Source organism: Saccopteryx leptura, chromosome 4 (assembly GCF_036850995.1).
Source record: "Saccopteryx leptura isolate mSacLep1 chromosome 4, mSacLep1_pri_phased_curated, whole genome shotgun sequence".
Classification (NCBI taxonomy): Eukaryota; Metazoa; Chordata; class Mammalia; order Chiroptera; family Emballonuridae; genus Saccopteryx; species Saccopteryx leptura.
In genome coordinates this window covers 193,222,451-193,242,014 of record NC_089506.1, presented here as the reverse complement: position 1 = coordinate 193,242,014, position 19,564 = coordinate 193,222,451, and the positions used below count along the sequence as shown (strand labels likewise).

General features: G+C 44.4%; 1 protein-coding gene across 8 annotated transcripts in view; it reads left to right on the top strand.

Moving 5' to 3' along the window:
* LOC136403572 (general transcription factor II-I repeat domain-containing protein 2) overlaps nucleotides 1-19,564 on the top strand; it is a 61,631-nt gene that overhangs the window by 14,676 nt on the left and 27,391 nt on the right. For 3 of the 8 annotated variants that reach the window (XM_066382445.1, XM_066382444.1, XM_066382443.1), the window contains exons 3-9: nucleotides 2,493-2,631; nucleotides 5,930-6,049; nucleotides 8,591-8,774; nucleotides 8,941-8,969; nucleotides 10,291-10,345; nucleotides 10,799-10,881; nucleotides 18,334-18,411. In XM_066382445.1, the coding sequence (XP_066238542.1) occupies nucleotides 2,493-2,631; nucleotides 5,930-6,049; nucleotides 8,591-8,774; nucleotides 8,941-8,969; nucleotides 10,291-10,345; nucleotides 10,799-10,881; nucleotides 18,334-18,411 (688 nt within the window). The remainder of the gene's footprint in view (nucleotides 1-2,492; nucleotides 2,632-5,929; nucleotides 6,050-8,590; nucleotides 8,775-8,940; nucleotides 8,970-10,290; nucleotides 10,346-10,798; nucleotides 10,882-18,333; nucleotides 18,412-19,564) is intronic. The other 5 variants (XM_066382447.1, XM_066382446.1, XM_066382450.1 and 2 more) reach the window with 3 other exon arrangements.

The following is a 19,564-nucleotide window of genomic DNA, read 5'->3' as shown; positions in this document are numbered from 1 at the left end:
TCCGTGACCAAAGTGCAACGTGAATATCGGCGCATTTATAACAAAGTGCCACCACATAGGAATAACATTACTCAGTGGGATAAGCAGTTGAAGGAAACCGGCAGTTTGGTGGAGAAACCCCGTTCTGGTAGGCCATCAGTCAGTGACGAGTCTGTAGAGGCTATACGGGATAGCTACCTAAGGAGCCCTAAAAAATCTGTGTATGAGCCCACATCGAACTGCACTGAATAGGTATGAAACTGGGAGAGTTTTCCTTTTATTTGGTGCAGATTTCACATTTCTATCATCTTTTGTTGCTTTCCTGTGACCGGTCAAAAGTGCACCATGACTTTGCGGACACACTGTATATACAGAGATATTTATTTATTTTTATTTTTCTATAAAGAACAGTATTGGGCCAATTGGCAAAATATCAACCACATATATAAGTCACTCATGTACACACAGGCATGTGCACACGCACACACACACCTCGACCTATCATTCTAACTATAGAAAACCAAATATAGCCCTGGCCAGTTGGCTCAGTGGTAGAGCGTCGGCCTGGCGTGCGGAAGTCCCGGGTTCGATTCCCGGCCAGGGCACACAGGAGAAGCGCCTATCTGCTTCTCCACCCCTCTCCCTCTCCTTCCTCTCTGTCTCTCTCTTCCCCTCCCGCAGCGAGGTTCCATTGGAGCAAAGATGGCCCGGGTGCTGGGGATGGCTCCTTGGCCTCTGCCCCAGGCACTAGAGTGGCTCTGGTCGCAACAGAGCAACGCCCCGGAGGGGCAGAGCATCGCCCCCTGGTGGGCAGAGCGTCGCCCCCTGGTGGGCGTGCCGGGTGGATTCCGGTCGGGCGCATGCGGGAGTCTGTCTGACTGTCTCTCCCTGTTTCCAGCTTCAGAAAAATACAAAAAAAAAATAAAATAAATAAAAAATAAAAAATAAAGAAAACCAAATATAAAGAGAAATTTTGAAAGCAAACTATGACCTATTCAATATTTGAAGAGAACTAGATATATCTCAACCAAGAATTGATCACGTTCCTTCAACAAATATTCATGAAGTGCCTCCTCCATCTAGGCCTCTTCTAGGCACTGGGGCCGTAAGGCTTGAGAAGACAGATGCGGTGCCCTTCACATAAATATCATATTCTATTCGGGGAGACTGACAATAAACAAATTCTGTGCATGTGTGTTTATATCAGTAAATATTACAAAGGAAAGGAGGATCAGGAAACTGTTTAGGGGGGAGAACAAATGGTTAGATGAACAGAGGGTCTGGGAGAAATTCTCTGGGTGGTTGTCGTTTATGCAAAGACCTGGATGAAGTGAAGAGGAGAGCCAGGCCAGTATCTGCGGCAGTGTTCAAAGCAGCGAGAACAACCCTGAGGTGGGAACAGATTTGGTATTTTCAAGGAATATCAAGAAGTCCAGACTGACCAGTGGTGGCACAGTAGATAGAGCATCGGACTGGGACGTGGAGGACCCAGGTTTGAAACCTCAAGGTCGCCGGCTTGAGCGTGGGCTCACCAGTTTGAGCATGGGGTCGCTGGCTTGAGCGTGGGATCATAGACATGACTTCATGGTCACTGGCTTGAGCCCAAAGGTCGCAGGTTTGAAGCCCATAGGTCTCTAGCTTGAAGCCCAAGGTCACTGGCTTGAGCAAGGGGTCACTCACTCTGCTGTAGCCCCCCCCCCCCGTCAAGGCACATATGAGAAAGCAGTGAATGAACAACTTAAAAAAAGGGAGCCGCCATGAAGAATTGATAATTCTCATCTCTCTCCATTCCTGCCTGTCTGTCCCTATCTCTCTCTGTCTCTGATACACACACACACAATTATTGTCACAGGAAGAATCAATCAAAGAGTCTACAGCCAAAAATGTAGGGAAAAAAGATTCTACACCTAATTCCAGTGCATTGGAGAGGTTTCCCGCAGCAGCAATCATATCCTCTGACCCCATCTGGTGTCCTACCCTCAACGCAGTTCTGACATCGTCTACCCAGAGAGAGCGTCCAGTCCCACAGGTTAGGGACTCAGTCCCACAAGACTGTCCCCACTTCAGATGCCAGTTGCAATCAAGGTTGTCGCCTGTACTTCTTATCTATAATATCTGACCTGTCATAAACGGGGCTTCCCACGACTCCCTCCTCAGGTTTGATTAATTTGTTAGTGCGGCTCACAGAACTCACCTGTATCACTCTCTTCACTTAGAAAATCCCTGGGGTTTCAGGAGCTGTGTGCCGGGAAGAGTGGACAAAGACCAAGTACATCTTTCTTATTGTAAATCACAATATCACAGGTAGTTAGTGAAAATATGTCCTTCTCTGGGTTTCATGATGTTTATAGTATTTACTTGACACATTTATTTTGGTTTCTTTCTTGGTGATTTTTCTTATTCTAAAAAATTTTAATTTGTACCTGATTTTGAATTTTCTTAAAGCAGATCTCTTCGGCACCATAAAATCTGGATCTGCCTTTGAATATAACACTTTGTTCTTTGTATTTCAGTGTAAGGAACTGGCCAAGTCCAAGGCAGAAGTGGCCTGCATCGCAATGTACGAAGCAGAAGTATTTGTCGTTGGGACTGAGAAAGGACGAGCTTTTGTCAATGCCAGGACAGATTTGCAGAAGGATTTTGCAAAATACTGTAGGTGTTAATAATTTTATCCTTTGTATTCATAAATCTTAAATTATTCTCAGGCAAGTTTTATGTAATGTGGTTTTTTTTTAAAGATATCATAAGCATTATTCTAAAAATAGTTCTTACACATATCCTTTGAGTTGGCATACCAGTGAAATAGCTACTTAACCCTGGCGAATCCAAAAAACATGGTCAATGTGTCTTGTGCTGGGTCCTCAGCAGAACTCTGTTTTTTCAGACTAAATTTGAAATACACAAAGTTGTCTTTGATTCCTAAACTAAACCCACATTTAAAAAAATACTCTTATTGGCCCTAGCTGTTGGCTCAGTAGATAGAGCATCGGCCCAGCGTATGGACGTCTAGGGTTTGATTCCCAGTTGGGGCACACAAGAGAATCAACCATCTGCTTCTCCCCGCCTCCCTCTCACCCTTCTCTTCCTCTTCCCCTCCCACAGCCAATGGCTCAATTGGTTTGAGTGTGCCCTGGATGTTAAGGATAGCTCCAATGGAGCACATCAGCCTCAGGCAATAAACATAGCTCAGTACTCAAGCATCAGCCCCAGATGGGGTTGCCAGGTGGATCTGGTCTGGTAGCATGCGGGAATCTGCCTCATTATCTCCCCTCCTCTCACCTAAAATAATAATAATAATAATAATAAATTTTTAAATACTCTTATTTTACTCTTTCCCAAAGGGAAGGTTAAAACTCTTTCAGGGCTTGTTAGGTATTATTTTTTGGATAATAACTATTATACTCCTTTTTCCCTTTTTTTTTACTATGGGACTTTCAAGCCTTCAATATGCTAATACGTGCTGCAAGTCCCCAGGGGCATTAATGAGTTTATGTGGCCATATTCAAGGGAAATTATACCCAAGGCAGTGATTTTCAAGCTTTTTCATCTCATGGCACACATAAACTACTAAAATTTTGTGACACACCAAAAAACACATTATGTTTTTTGCCAATCTGACAAAAAAATAAATGGTATAATTTTGATTTATTCACACCAGACAGCTATTGTTGGGTTGGCTGTTGTTATTTTTTAAATTTGACAATCTAAGGGAAAAAGAGGTCAGTGCCCCTGACTAAACAGTCAGTTATCGCATGTTTTAAAAAAATCTTGCAGCACCGAGAAAAATCACTGCTCTCAGGTATTAAAACCTACATTTTGTATAGTAATTATCTGTACCACATCTACCAGGTATTGAATTATACTAATTTTGTATTTCCCGGAAGCAAGATAGGAAAAAAAGAGGAAAGTTTAATCAAAGTGAAGATCTAAGTACAGACATATATAAACATATAGATATGTAGATGTCTCACTGTTCCTGTGAGCATTCACCCCAGTGAGGGCGATATCACGAAAGCTGGACAAAGACCACAAAAAGATCCTTAAATGTAAAGCCAAATCTCCCCGAACGGGACAGGAAGAGGGCAAACACAAGCAAGAAACAATTGAGAAGATGCAGGAGTAAACTTATATACAACTCTCATTAAAAACTTAAAATGAAAAAAAAAAAAAGATATATGAGATGCAAATATTTACTCCCATTATGAAGATTGCCTCTTTACCTCCACTGATTTTGCCCTTTCATGCACAAAACTTTTAAGTTTGATGTAGTCCCATTTTTCTCTTTTTGGTTTCATCTTCACATTCAAGAAATCATTGCCAAATCTAATGTCATGAAGCTTTTCCTCTGTTTTATTTTTTTTTCTTTTTTCCCTAGGATTTTAGGTCAGACGTTTAGGTGTTTAATCCATTTGGAGTTATTTTTATATATGGTGTAAGATTAGGGTCCAACTTCATTCTTCTGCATGTGGATATTCAATTTTCCTACCACCATTTGTTGAAGAGACTGTTCTTTCTCCATTGAGTGTTCCTGGCACCCTTGCTGAAGATTATTTGGCCATGTATGTGAGGGCTTATTTCTGGGCCATTTTATTCCATTGGTCTGTATGTCTGTTTTTATTCTAGTACCGCACTTTTGAGTATTGTAATATATTTTGACATCAGGACATGTAAAACATCCAACTTTATTATTTCTTTTCAAGATTGTTTTAGCTATTCAGCAGCCCTTGAATTCCATATGAATTTTAGGATGAAGTTTTCTATCTGTGCCCCTCCAAAAAAAAAAAATCATTTGGACTTTGATAGGGAATGTTATAAATCTGTAGATGGCTCTGGGTAGTAGGGACCTCTTAGCACTTGCAGGCACCGGGGACAGCATGCCGGTGGTCTTCACCGCTACCCCTAGAGGATGGAGCCCTGCTTGCCCACCCCAGCTTGTGTACCCCAGCCAACTTCCCCCCCCCCATTCAATAGGTCATGGCTGCATGGGCCCCTGAGAGTTCAGGGTCTCGGTCCTGGGGGACCCCCTCCAGTTTAGTTCCTTCCTCAGTGCTCTGCCTCAGCCCCCGCAGGAGGGGCTGCTCCCACTGCTGCTGTGTGTTCTCTGGAGTTCTCATTACCCCTTAGTAGTCGATCCCTTGTTACAGTTAATGAATCTTATTACACTTTCTCTGATCAAATTAACACATGGTTTCTGTCTCCTGACTTGCCCTGATTAAAACCACCAGTTTCAAAACTTTTGGACTAGCAGCTGATAGGGGCCAGTGAAGGGGCTGGGGGCTGGTCCTGAACTTATTTAGTGGTGAGGTTCTTCCTACACAATGAGTTACTTTTGTTTCTTTTTTATTTATTTATTTAGAGACAGGAAAAGAGAGAGATGAGAAGCATCAACTCGTCGTAGTTGCATCACTTTAGTTGTTCATTGATTGCTTCTCATATATGCCTTGACCAGGGGGGTCAAGATGAGCCAGTGACCCCTTGATCAAACCAGCGACCTTGGGCTCAAATCAGCGACCTTGGGATCATGTTGATGATCCCACACTCAAGCCAGATAGACCGGCAACTTTGGGGTTTCAAACCTGGATCTCAGTGTCCCAGGTCGACACTATTCACTGTGCCACCACCGGTCAGGCAGTGACTGTTACTTTTAGACTATAACAAATAACATGACTGTTCAAAAATAATTTCCTTTGACTTACAAATATTTCCCTGTGTGTTGAATTACTTACAGTTCTTTATCAATAGATTTATTTCCTAGATGATCATCATGTTATATTATCCTGTTCATCATAAATAGCTTGTTCTTTGTTTTTATTTAAATAAACAAAGATCTTGTTTTATGTTTATAACTCTTTTATCCTTTCTCCTTTCCATATACCAGCAGCATAAAGGTTAAGGCCCTGCATGGTACACATGCCTGGAGACTGACTTTGTGTTGATGACTCGTTCACAGGCTCTGCGGAAGGCCTGCCCGAGGTGAAACCCCCGCGCCCTGTGGAAGGGATGCAGCTTGACTCAGGAGAGATGAAGATACTCAGAAAAGCAGTCGAGGACTATTTCTGCTTCTGCTATGGTAAAGTGCACCTGAAGCCTTAATTCTCTGAATAGTTCATGGTGGAGTGGGACAGCGTCAGGTCATCTTATTGGTGTGACTATTTAGAGGGTTTCTGACATTTGAAAACCCACATTCTCATCAAGCAAAGAGCCGGATCTCAAGTACCAGATCAAGTTTTCTTACAGAAGACAACTTGGTTTCTTCTGGTCCATCAAAACCTTCAGATTGATCAGACTTCAATCCTCGCTCCCATTTTAGGGAACCCCTACTCCTTGGCCAGCCCAGTTATTAAAGATTTTTATTAGCCCTGGCCAGATAGCTTGGTTTGTTAGAGCATCGTCCTGAAGTACAGAGGTTGCCGGTTCGATCCCCAGTCAGGGCACATATAGGAACAGCTCGATGTTCCTGTCTCTCTGCCTCTCTCTCTCTACTACCTCTCTCTCTCAAAAAAAAAAAAAATGATTTGAAGATTTTTATTTCTGCTTTAGTCACCAGCCTCATCCTTGTCTGTCTCTCTACCTAGCCAAATCTTTCCACAGGCAATAAGACAAGCATCTTTTAGAAATACCTACACAATGTTTTAAAAAGATAGATAACCAAATAAGTCTACAGGTGTTATACTTAATTGTGATATATGTAAGCACCTTGGCATCTTAGGGACGTGTTTATCAGTCCTAGACAGCTGCACACGTTTATGTGACCTGCAGGTCCCTGTGAGCATTTGACTTTGGATACCTGTGAGCATTTGACTTTGGGTACCTCCAGCACAAGGAATCTTGGGATCTTGGGCTACATTTCTCTATGAGAAATGGGGCTCCAGCACCTCTGGGCTGGCCAGTCAGTGCAGAGAGACACACAGTCCCAGATGGTGACATGAGGCCATGTTGACTTCATAACTTTTCCACAGGCAAGTTGGCCTGACTTGTGTGGTGTGACATAGGGACAGCTAAGCTTTGAGTAGAAGCTCTAAAGAGCCGCAACGAAGAACTGACGCTTCTCATCTCTCTCCCTTCCTGTCTGTCCCTATCTGACTCTCTCTGTCTCTGTCACACAAAAAACCCCCCCACACACACACACAAAAAAAAAACCCATAAGGTACCTTATTTCTCTATATCCCAAGATAGAAAAATTCCTAACCAAAGAGCCAAAATAAAAAATTTATAATATATACTTTAAACCAGGGGTCGGCAACCTATGGCTCGTGAGCCAGATGTGGCTCTTTTTTTCTTTTTTTTTCAGAGACAGAGAGTGAGTCAGAGAGAGAGATAGACAGGGACAGACAGACAGGAACAGAGAGAGATGAGAAGCATCAATCATTAGTTTTTCATTGCGCGTTGCAACACCTTAGTTGTTCATTGATTGCTTTCTCATATGTGCCTTGACCGCGGGCCTTCAGCAGACCGAGTAACCCCTTGTTGGAGCCAGCGACCTTGGGTTCAAGCTGGTGGGCTTTTGCTCAAACCAGATGAGCCTGTGCTCAAGCTGGCGACCTCGGGGTCTCGAACCTGGGTCCTCCGCATCCCAGTCCGATGCTCTTTCCACTGCGCCACCGCCTGGTCAGGCCAGATATGGCTCTTTTGATGGCTGCATCTGGCTCGCAGACAAATCTTTAATAAAAAAATAACATTAAAAATATAAAGCATTCTCATGTATTACAATCCATTCATTTCCTACCGCTCATGTTCATGGTTGCGGGTAGCTGGAGCCAATCACAGCTGTCTTCCGGGACAACACCAAATTTTTATTGGATAATGCGTAACGTACACGGGTCGTTGTATGGCTCTCATGGAATTACCTTTTAAAATATGTGGCGTTCATGGCTCTCTCAGCCAAAAAGGTTCCCGACCCCTGCCTTAGTTGTTCATTGATTGCTTTCTCATATGTGCCTTGACCGGAGGGGCTACAGCAAACCGAGTAACCCCTTGCTTGAGCCAGCGACCTTGGGCTCAAGCTGGTGAGCCTTGCTAAAACCAGATGAGCCCGTGCTCAAGCTGGCGACCTCGGGGTGTCAAACCTGGGTCATCCGCGTCCCAGTCCTACGCTCTATCCACTGCGCCACCGCCTGGTCAGGCTCCTTATGTTTTTCTTTTTTTCTGTTTATTTATTTATTTATTTTTTACAGAGACAGAGAGAGAGAATCAGAGAGAGGGATAGACAGGGACAGACAGACAGGAACGGAGAGATGAGAAGCATCAATCATTAGTTTTTCATTGCGCATTGCAACACCTTAGTTGTTCATTGATTGCTTTCTCATATGTGCCTTGACTGCGGGCCTTCAGCAGACCGAGTAACCCCTTGTTCGAGCCAGTGACCTTGAGTCCAAAGCTGGTGAGCCTTTGCTCAAACAAGATGAGCCTGTGCTCAAGCTGGCGACCTCAGGGTCTCGAACCTGGGTCATCCACGTCCCAGTCCGATGCTCTATCCACTGTGCCACCGCCTGGTCAGTCTCTTTATGTTTTTAATGTATCTTCAAAGCCAGATGGATGTTTATTACACTAAATGAAACTGACTGGTCGGGTTTCAGGCTCCTATCATTTAAAGTCATCTTGCTTCTCCTAGGTAAAGCATTGGGAACAACAGCAATGGTGCCTGTTCCGTATGACAAGATGCTACAAGATCAGTTGGCTGTGGTAGTGCAGGGGCTTCCAGAAGGAATTGCCTTTCAGCACCCAGAGAACTATGACCTTGCAACACTGAGATGGATTTTGGAGAACAAAGAGGGGATTTCATTCATCATAAACAGGTGACAAGCTCTATCCCATCATAACAGTTAGTTTATCTGAAGGTAAACTGAGCGTTTAATTTCAATTAGATAACTATGTTTTGTTCATTTAAAAGTTGGTTGTTCAGATATTTAATCGGTCTTTCTTGTGTGTTCATACTGGGTAATACTGTTGGTTTTCTTGCAGACCTTTCCTAGGTCCGGCAAATCAGCGAGGTAAGTGACAGCTTCTCTTACTTAGTGACTGCCCCTGGCTGCTAAACCAGTTCTGCTTTTCTAATTAAAATGCAAGCTCGGCACATTCTAAGCTTGTTTATTCTTTGCCTTCTCCTCATTGAGGAGACAGCCTCTGACATTCTGGGGTGAGTGGTCATGATGCTTGCAGGGTGCACAGCTCAGAGAAAGACACACCCCACCTGGAAAGCCGAGACCCCACCCTCCCCCCAGCTCACATGACGGCGGGTGTCTTTGTCCAGACCACAGGCAGCAGTAGACCTACCTTGTCCTTGTGCACAGGAGTGTGAGGATTCTGCAGTCACCACCAGGCATGGGCCAGGCATTGTTTGGTTTAAGGAGTGGGTCTAGCATGTGTGACTGTTCCCGTGCTTCTGAAACTCACAGCCTAGGAGAAGGGAACCAGGTATAGCCTGTGCTCTCACACCGGCTGAGAAATCCCTGAGAGTCCCTGAGAAAGGGTCAGAATTATGTGAGTGGAAGGGCTTCATGGAGGAGCGGGCCCTCAAATATAAGCAGGGTGTCAACAGGCTAGTTCTGCTAGGAAGCCCATGCCCTATGATCAGACAGAAAGCTATGTGGAAGCATGTTTGAGGCCACATTTGGGAATCAGTGACCCCTTATAATCTCCTGAAGATTATGAAGGGAGCAAAAAAAAAAAAAAGTAATTTACGAGAAGTGTTTAGAGATTGACTTATGCCCACTTCCTGTTTTCTCAGATTATTATTCTGAATGGAATTGGAAACCATAGCTGTACATGAAAGATCAGGTCTAAAGAGAGTGTCATACTGAGATTGCGGAGGTAGAGATGGCCCAGCGGGGTATAGGGTGCGGTATGCACAGTTCACAAGGCACACTCTGGGGTACAGACAGCAACGTGACACGCTCCAGTTCTTCTGAGTATGGAGTACTCAGAGAGCGAAGTCTGTTTCTGGAACAAGTGTAAGCTCCTGGAATCCTCTAGTTCATTAAAGGAGGGACCTGAAGGTGAGGTGGCAGGTGACCAGGTGATTGTTGTGCCAGATGACTTGTATTTTCCTAATAGAATAATAATAATAGCGGCTGACACTTAGTGCTTATGTTGTGCCAGGCACTTGTCTAAGTACTGTGCATGTATGAATTCTCATGGCCCCAGGATATGGGGTCAGGTTTGAGTTGGTCTGTCCCCCACTGCTGTTCCATGGTGACTTAGAGATGGGAGTTCTGTTCTCTCTGCATTTACTCTCACTTTACATTCCTTTAAACCTTGTCATATTTCAAGATGTGGAAAGGGGCTAGTTTGTGTCTCTTTACTCCCGCACAGGTGGGCCTCGGGTGGCAACAGATGCTGAAAGATCAGTTTCATCGCCAAATGAAAGGTAAGGGATAAGTAAAAAGTACAATCCACATCTAGTCCCAAAGTGTTACTTTTCAGACTAGAAAGTCTTCTTTATTTTGTTATACAGCTGACCCCTGAACAACATGGGTTTGAACCACATGGCTCTCTAATACTAGTGGACCAGCGCATTTCAGACCCGGGTTATTCAAGGGTCACCTGTGGTTTCAATCCACAGCTGGGAATACCCGTATGTGGAGGGCCGACATAAAGTATATTCAGATTTTTTATTGTGTGGTAGTTCAGTTGACCACTCTAATTTTGTAATGAACTATTAAGAATGTTAATGCTAAAGTTGCGGCAGTTTTGCATTGAGTTTGTCGCGGGAAGGGGGGTTTGCCCCCATGGAGATCTGCGGGATTGGAATTCAGCGTGCACAGATACCTGTGGTCAGTCTTACCCGGCCTGTCCTGACCAGGTTCCCTTCTCCTTTCAGTGGTGGCCCCGTTCATGTGAAAACTGAACCCATGGAAGATTCTGGTACGTACACCAATGCTTCTAGAAGCCAGTATTTAGCAGGTTATCATTTGACTCTTTAATTTTGTTTTATCAAAAAAGGGGGAGGGGGACTCTCAGTAAACTAAGAATAGAGGAGAACTTTCTCGACTTGAGTTTTTAGTTGATTTAGAGAGAGAAACATCAATTTGTTGTTCTACTTCTTCATGTCATTATTAATTGATTCTTGTATGTGCCCAGACTGGGCACCTCCGCATGCTGAGACAACACTCTAACCAACTGAGCTACCCAGCCAGGGCCTCAACTTGATTTTTTAAAATCTATAAAAAAAGGCCCTGACTGCTTAGTTCAGTCAGTTAAGAGTGTCATCCCCAAACGACAAGGTTGCAGGTTCTACTCCTGTTCTGGGCACACACGGGAAGCAACCAATGCACGCACAACTGAGTGGAACAGCAAATGAATGCTTCCCTTCCCACTCCCATCTTTCTTCCTTCCTCTCTCTGTCTCTGTAAAAAAAAGAAAGTAAGCCCTGGCTCATAGCTAAGCTGGTTGCAGTGTCGTCCCAGAGCACAGAGGTTGCCATTTTGATTTCTTGGTCAGGGCACATAGGAGCAGCTCCATGTTCCTGTTTCTCTCTCCTTGCCTCTCTCAATAAAAAAAAAACAACCCACAAAAATCTACAAAAAGGATACAACTTACATTATACTCAATGGTGAGAAACTAGAATCTCTTCCCCTAAATTCAAGCAAGGTACCACTTTTTTTTAACTTCATACTGGAAGTGCTAGCTAATGCAGTAAAACAAGAAAAGGAAATAAAAGGTATACAGATTGGGAAGAAGGAAATAAAACTGTTCACAGGTGACATGATTATTTATGCCGAATATCTGAAAGAATTAACCAAAAAAATAGGGATTAGAGTACTAACTAACCTCAAATCAGAACTTATTTGCAGAATAATCATATTTGATTCAAATATCTAGAAAAGAGCATTCTAATTCAGTAAATTCTAGGTACTTGATGTTATTAAGTAGATATATTGTATAGACAAAATATTATTTTAATTATATTTAAATTAGAGCCTGACTGCAAAATGAGTAAAAAATTTGAGTACACATTTGGAATTTGACTTGATTTACAAGCAGAGCAGTGTTTTTATTTTGGACATATTTTACTGCTTTCTTGTATACTCTTCCATCATTTCTAAATGTTCTACAATAAACATGCATTACTGAGACAATGTAGATTGGAAAAAGTCCCGTTTCAGTGGATGAGAGTGGTTTATCTCCATCCCTGCCTCTCCCCACTCCTCAAAAAAGAAAAATGGCATTGATTAGAGAGAGAATGGTAAAAGGTTAAAAATATAAATGGTTAGCCCTGGCCGGTGGCTCAGTGTATAGAGCATCAGCCCGGCTTATGGATGTTCCAGTTTCAATCCGTGGTCAGGGCACATAGGAGAAGTGACCATCTGCTTCTCTCCCCCTCCCTCTCCACCATCTCTCTCTCTTATTCTCTCATAGCCAGTGGCTCAGCTGGTTCAAGCACTGGCCCTGGGCGCTGAAGATAGCTTGGTTGGTCCATGTGTTGGTCCCAGGTGCTGAGGATAGCTCGACTGATTGAGCATCAGTCCCAGATGGGGGTTGCTGGGTGGATCCTGGTTGGGACGCATGCAGGAGTCTTTCTATCTCCTCACCTCTTACTTAAAAAAAAAGTTTAAACAAAAGATGGGAGGAAAATATTGAAAGTATTAAAAGTAGAAAGGTTAGAAAACCTAAAATAATCAAGTACATACAACTAAAACCCAGGCCTCGCCCTGGCCAGTTGGCTCAGTGGTAGAGCGTCGTCCTGGTGTGCAGGAGTCCCGGGTTCAATTCCCGGCCAGGGCACACAGGAGAAGCGCCCATTTGCTTCTCCACCCCTCCCCCTCTCCTTCCTCTCTGTCTCTCTCTTCTCCTTCCGCAGCCAAGGCTCCACTGGAGCAAAGTTGGCCCAGGCACTGGGGATGGCTCTGTGGCCTCTGCCTCAGGCACTAGAATGGCTCTGGTTGCAACAGAGCAACGCCCTGATGGGCAGAGCGTCGCCCCCTGGTGGGCATGCCAGGTGGATCCCAGTCAGGCGCATGCGGGAGTCTGTGACTGCCTCCCCATTTCCAGCTTCAGAAAAATACAAAAAAAAACACACACACAAAAAAACCCAGGCCTCAAAAAGATAAAAATGAACACAAGCTGGCTATAAAAGACTAAAACTGGAATTTAATAATGCTCACAAAAGCAGCCTCAAATATCAAAATGTAAAGTGCAAATTAAATCTAAGATAATCCATAAGAAAACCAATATTCAATACTAAGAAGGAAAGCTGTAGAAAAGGGGAAAACAGAGACTTACCTTGAGTAGAGCAGAAGGTGTGGTTTATCCTCAGTGGCCCCTACTCACTAGGAGAACCCCAGGACACAAGAGGATCAGTATCTTTGGTCGTACTCAAGGCTCCCTCCACCACCACTGCATGTGCTTGTGTCCCTCCCATTATAGGTAAATATGTGCTTAGTAGAAGCTCCACCTTAAATGGTGAATTCTGAAAAATCATGGTGCTTGTCCACGTTAGTTATCTAGTTAGTGAGGGTAAAACCAACACAAGTCATTGGGAAGAAAGGAGCCATGGATCTCAGTTGAGCAGAATTCAGCTGTGGAGTCTTAATCTCACACATGGCATGTCTTCAACTCTTGCCCATTTAATCTTAGCCTTGGGTGCTGTGGGGCAGCCATGTTAGGCTTGCTCACAGGTTTACCAGCTGCAAGCACTTTGCTTGATTAGTGCGTGAGCATGTGGCAGAGTCACGTGTGCACAGCCTATATAAGGCTCCGAGTGCTTCCCCTGGGCGGTGCTTCTCCCAGACCACTCTCCCACTACTGTGAGGTGCGGTTTTCCTTGCTCCCTTGACCTTACTGCAAATAGTAGATTTTCCTTTGTTTATTAGCTCTTTCACTTTTGTTTATTTGCTTACCTGTCTTTGCGAGCCTCCAATAAACGGGTATGGACTGACACTTCCCGGCTCCATCGTTTCTCTACCGTCTGCCCGAGTCCTGTGTGAACCTACCTGGCCTCGGCCACCAGCATTATATCTGGCGTAGTCAGCAGGATCAAACACATTCAAGGCCTGTACCACCTTGACAGCTCTCTTAGCTGCTGCAAATGCACCTTGTGCCTGCTCAGTCCAATTGCAGTGCACCCCCTTCCAACAAATAAGGTGGTACAAGGGGCACAGTAACTGAGCTAAATGGGGTATGAATGCTTGCGAACACCCCAACAGACCTAGGAATTCCTGTAACTGCGTTACTGGAGCGGGCACCGAGTATGCTTGGATCTTATCTATAACTGTGTCAGGGATAACATTTGTCTTACCCAACCAGACAGCTCCCCAAGTACTTAACAGATAATTCAGGTCCTTATAATTTGCCCTTGTTGACTGCCCAGCCACATGCTTTCCTGTGGGATAGCAGGGTAGGGACTGCTTGTTCCAATTCTGGAAGAGAGTCACTAGTTAGCATAATGTCATCGATATAATGATACATACGAACTGCCTCTGGTTGTTTCCATTTCGCCAGGTCAGCAGCCACCAGCCCATGGCACAAGATGGGGCTGTGCAAATAGCCCTGGGGTAACACTGTAAAGGCCCACTGTCTCCCTTCCCAGTGAAGGCAAAATGGTCTTGAATCTGCAGCTATATCAATAGAGAAAAAAGCCATTGGCCAAATTTGCCGTAAAGTGGTACATCCCCAACTCATGGCTTAACTGATCCATCAGGTTGGCTGTTGAGGATACAGTAGCATGCAAAGGGGGAACAGCTTTATTAAGTTCCCTGTAATCCACTGTCATTCACTAGGTTCTGTCTGGTTTGCGCACAGGCCACACTGGGGAGTTAGTTGTAAGGGCTGTGCCGGCCAGATGATCCCCACCTTTTCTAGTTCGAGGACTGTCCCAGTGATGTCTTCATAGCTGCCAAGCGGGCAGTACTGCTTCATGCTAGTCACACGCTGGGGAACAGGTAATTAATTGCAAGGGGGAATGTGCCGCGTGTCCCCGCGATACTGCCCTCACGACCCGGACTTGCAGGCAGAGCTCCCGGCTGTAGTGGTGCTTTTCAAAGCTGGTATGTTGTCTCCAGTCCCCTCTTAGAAAGATGACCAGTGGGGGCAGAGGGAGTTGTCAGCTCTCCCCAGGGGACTCTTTCATGGATCCAAACCCAAACCTCCCATCCCTTTCCTCACTATCTGTTGGGCCCAATGAGCATTTCCCTCCAGCTTCAACATAGGCCTCTTACTGAGGCCTTTCTTTGAGGATGTGGTTCTCAATAAACAAAAATATGCTCTCTATTAATGAGTTCTACTGTGGATTTCATGATTTCAGCAGTCCAAAGTGCTTCCAGCTGCCTGCAGGCTTCTGAACCCTGGCCATCAATTGGCCTTATTTCTGGTGATATTTGTGTAGCACTTGTTACACAGAACTAGTGTTTAAATGGTTTTGAATTTTAAATTCCTTTCTCTGTCTCTCCCTTTCCCTTCCCTCCCTCCCTCTTTTATTTTGAGGAAAGGCTGAAGTAAATCTGTTCCATTAGCATTTCAGACAAATTCTACACTGTCAAATGTGTCAATTGCCTGGATTCAAATGGAATTCTTCCTTGACAGCCAGCTTTTAATTGTTTAGCAAATGTTTCTGTTAGTAGTCTTTGTAGCCTTATCAACTTGGAATATGTACATTAAAATTTTATTATAAAATATTACAAAAGTTATACATGTTTAAAATTTTTAAAACTCAGGCCCTGGCCGGTTGGCTCAGCGGTAGAGCGTCGGCCTGGCGTGCGGGGGACCCGGGTTCAATTCCCGGCCAGGGCACATAGGAGAAGCGCCCATTTGCTTCTCCACCCCCACCCCTCCTTCCTCTCTGTCTCTCTCTTCCCCTCCCGCAGCCAAGGCTCCATTGGAGCAGAGATGGCCCGGGCGCTGGGGATGGCTCCTTGGCCTCTGCCCCAGGCGCTAGAGTGGCTCTGGTCGCGATCGCCCCTGGTGGGCGTACCGGGTGGATCCCGGTCGGGCGCATGCAGGAGTCTGTCTGACTGTCTCTCCCCGTTTCCAGCTTCAGAAAAATACAAAAAAAAACCCCCAAAAAACAACTCAGACTTATATGTAGAAATAAGAAAAATTCCTTTTTATTCTTTTACTCTCTCCCTTCAAAACTCCATCCTCCTAAGTCTCCCTACGTACCTCAAATGCCATTCCCATATTAGGGGCCACAACCTTTTTTTTTTTTTGAGATAGAGAAAGAAAGAGAAAGGCAAGAAGAAAAACAGGAGCCTGACCAGGCGGTGGCTCAGTGGATAGAGCGTCAGACTGGGATGCTGAAGGACCCAGGTTCGAGACCCCGAGGTCATCAGCTTGAGCGCAGGCTCATCTGGTTTTGAGCAAAAGCTCACCGGCTTGAGCCCAAGGTCGCTGGCTCGAGCAAGGGGTTACTCGGTCTGCTGAAGGTCCGCGGTCAAGGCACATATGAGAAAGCAATCAATGAACAACTAAGGTGTTGCAACGCGCCAACAAAAAACTAATGATTGATGCTTCTCGTCAGTCTGTCCCTGTCTATCCCTCTCTCTGACTCTCTCTCTGTCTCTGTAAAAAAGAAAAAGAAAGAAAAACAGGAGCATGGAGCTGCTCCTGTATGTGTCCTGACTGGGGAATCAAACTGGCGACCTCCACACTCCAGGACGACACTCCAACCAACCGTGCTCTCTGGCCAGGGCTTAATTTTTATTGATTTTTAGAGGGACAGAGAGAGGAAAGGAGAAGGGAGGGAGAAGGGAAGCATTTGTTCTTATTTTTGGCTACTTCTGGGAGCCACAACTTTTAGCCAATTGTTGACATTTGTCAACTTTCCTTACATCTTTCCATTCAAATTACTTTTTGTCCCATTTCTGAGCAAATTCCTCAGCTTAATCTGACATTTTACTGATATGGCCATCATTCTATTCCTCAGTTGTTCTAACAGATTTTCCTTTTTGATAATGACCATTTTAAATATCCTTACACCAACAGCTGTTGCTTCTCAGAAGACTCCTCAGAACTTGTAAATTGCTAGTAAACGGTGAAGCCCGAGCTGTGCCATAATTTTTGCTTTTGATGTTAACATTCACAGTAACATTACATGTGTTCTTCAATCGCAGTTATCTACTGCTGTGTCAAAAGGCACCAACACTAGTGGCTTCAGTGGTTCAGTTTCCTCACAATTCTGCGTGTTGACTGGACATTGCATCTTGCTTGGGTGTCCCGACTGAGGCTGCACAGTCTGGGAGGCCTCGCTCCTGGGGCCTCAGCTGGAGCGCTGGGCCTTGCTCTCTCACATCCTCCAGGAGACAAGCCCAGGCTTGTTCACATAGCAACTCAGCCAAAAAGAGCAAGCTCTGCTGCACACTTTTTCAAGGCTCTGCTTGTGTCCCATTGGCTAAAGCAAGTCACGTGACCAGAACCAGCTTGAAAGGGGTAGAGAAGTAGACCTCACTTCTAGAAAACAGGAGTGAAAAAAAGAAAAAAGAAAACAGGAGTGGACAAGTCACATTGCAAATAGGTGTGCTTACTGTAGAATATTGTGTCTAGTTTTTTAAATCTACCACACCTTTCCCCTATAAAGGCTTTCAGTTTTACCAATGTAGTTTCTCCGGGTTTTCAAGTCCATTTCATTGCAGTAGGTTAAGTTAAGATTATATGCACCACCCCAGGCTGGGTGGTTCAGTGGACAGAACATTGTCCCGGGGTGCAGAGGTCATGGGTTTGATCGCTGGTCAGGGCACATACCAAGAAGCCACCAGTGAATGAACAACTAAGTGGAACAACAGTTGATGCTTCTGTCTCTCCCCCACCCTTTCCTCTCTCCCTCTCTCAAATCAATGAAATTTTTTTTTTTAAATTCAGGTCTCTTTAGAGAAGAATGTTTACATATTTCACATAAATGCATGTATATATAATATTCATGCATCTTAAAAGAAGAAGTACCCCCAAACTGTTATCTAGATCTCTTTCTCCTTCTCATCTTTTCCATCCTCATTCCTTCCTTTATCCTTCTCTCCCTCCTTCCTTCTTTCCTTTTCTTTTTTCTTTAAACAAGGTTTTTGTGGACTTTTATTTCTTTTAGAGAGATAGGAAGGGAGAGAGAGAGGGAGAAACATCAATTTCTTGTCCCACTCATTCTTACCCTCACTGGTTGGTTCTTGTATGTGCCCTGGCCGGAGATCAACTGGGCAGGTTGAGATGACACTCTAACCCACTGAACTACCTGGCCAGGGCCCTTCTTTCCTTCTATATTGATTTTATATTATTTATATTTTATATGGATAAGTCATTTGTTCACTGTGAGTGAGCTACAAGTTCTTTTGCTGCTTATAATGTTGCTATGTTAATCAAAACAAAACCTGGAAGTTTTATCTGTTGGTGGTTTTGCCCTAACATATAATTCTATAATTTACATTGCATTCAAAGGCATTCCGCTGAAAGCAGCATCTGTGTCAGTCAAGAAAGAATCAGAGGATCCTAATTACTATCGATATAATATGCAAGGTAATGCTGTTTTATAATCATTTGCTCCCCAAGTTATTTGTAATGAAAAATTTTAATTACCACCCATCTGAAAAGCAAAGACTAATAAAGATCCATGCCTGTTTACCTATGCTCTAGCATGCTGTCATTTAGAGCAAAGATTTATAGTCTTTGGATAGATTCTATTAGCCTAATTCGTATGCTCCTATTTCCAGGTGCATTTTATTGAGATTGCCTTTTAAATACTCTTGTGTGTTCTAAAATATTTACCCCCTAATGCTCAACTAATCATTAGGGATATATAAACCAAAACACAATGAAATACTATTTCATACCCACTAGATGATAATAATTAAAAAGGCAGCCAATAACAAGTGTTAGTGAAGATATGGAGGAATTAGAATCCTCATACATTTCCGGTGAGAATGCAAAATGGTCCCGCCACTTTTGAGAATAGTTTGGCAGCTCCTCAGTAAGTTAGAGAATTACGATATGACCCAGCAATTCCACTCTTAGATATATACACAATTCTATGTACATACCCCAGGAAATTGAAAACATATGCCTAACCTGACCAGTGGTGGCGCCGTGGATAGAGTGTCAACCTGGGATGCTGAGGTCCCAGGTTCAAAACCCCAAGGTCAACAGCTTCAGCATGGGTTCATTTGGCTTGAGCACAGCTCACCAGCTTGAGCATGAGGTCACCAGCTTGCGTGTGGGGTCATCAAGATGATCCCATGTCATTGACTTGAGCCCAAAGGTCGCTGGCTTGAAGCCCAAGGTCACTGGCTTGAGCAAGGGGTCACTGGCTTGGCTGGAGCCCCCTAGTCAAGGCACATATGAGAAACAAGCAATGAACAACTAAAATGCTGTAATGAGTTGGTGCTTCTCATCACTCTCCCTGTCTCTCTTTCCCTTTCCCCCACCTCTCTTTCTCTCAAAAAAAAAGAAGCCTGACCAGGCAGTGGCACAGTGGATAGAGTGTCAGCCTGAGATGCTGGGGACCCAGGTTTGAAATCCTGAGGTCACCGGCTTGAGCACAGGTTTATCCAGCTTGAGTGCAGAGCCGCCGGCTTGAGCATAGGATCATAAACATAACCCCATCGTCACTGGCTTGAGCCCGAAGGTCGCTGGCTTGAAGCCCAAGGTCGCTGGTTTAAGCAAGGGGTCACTG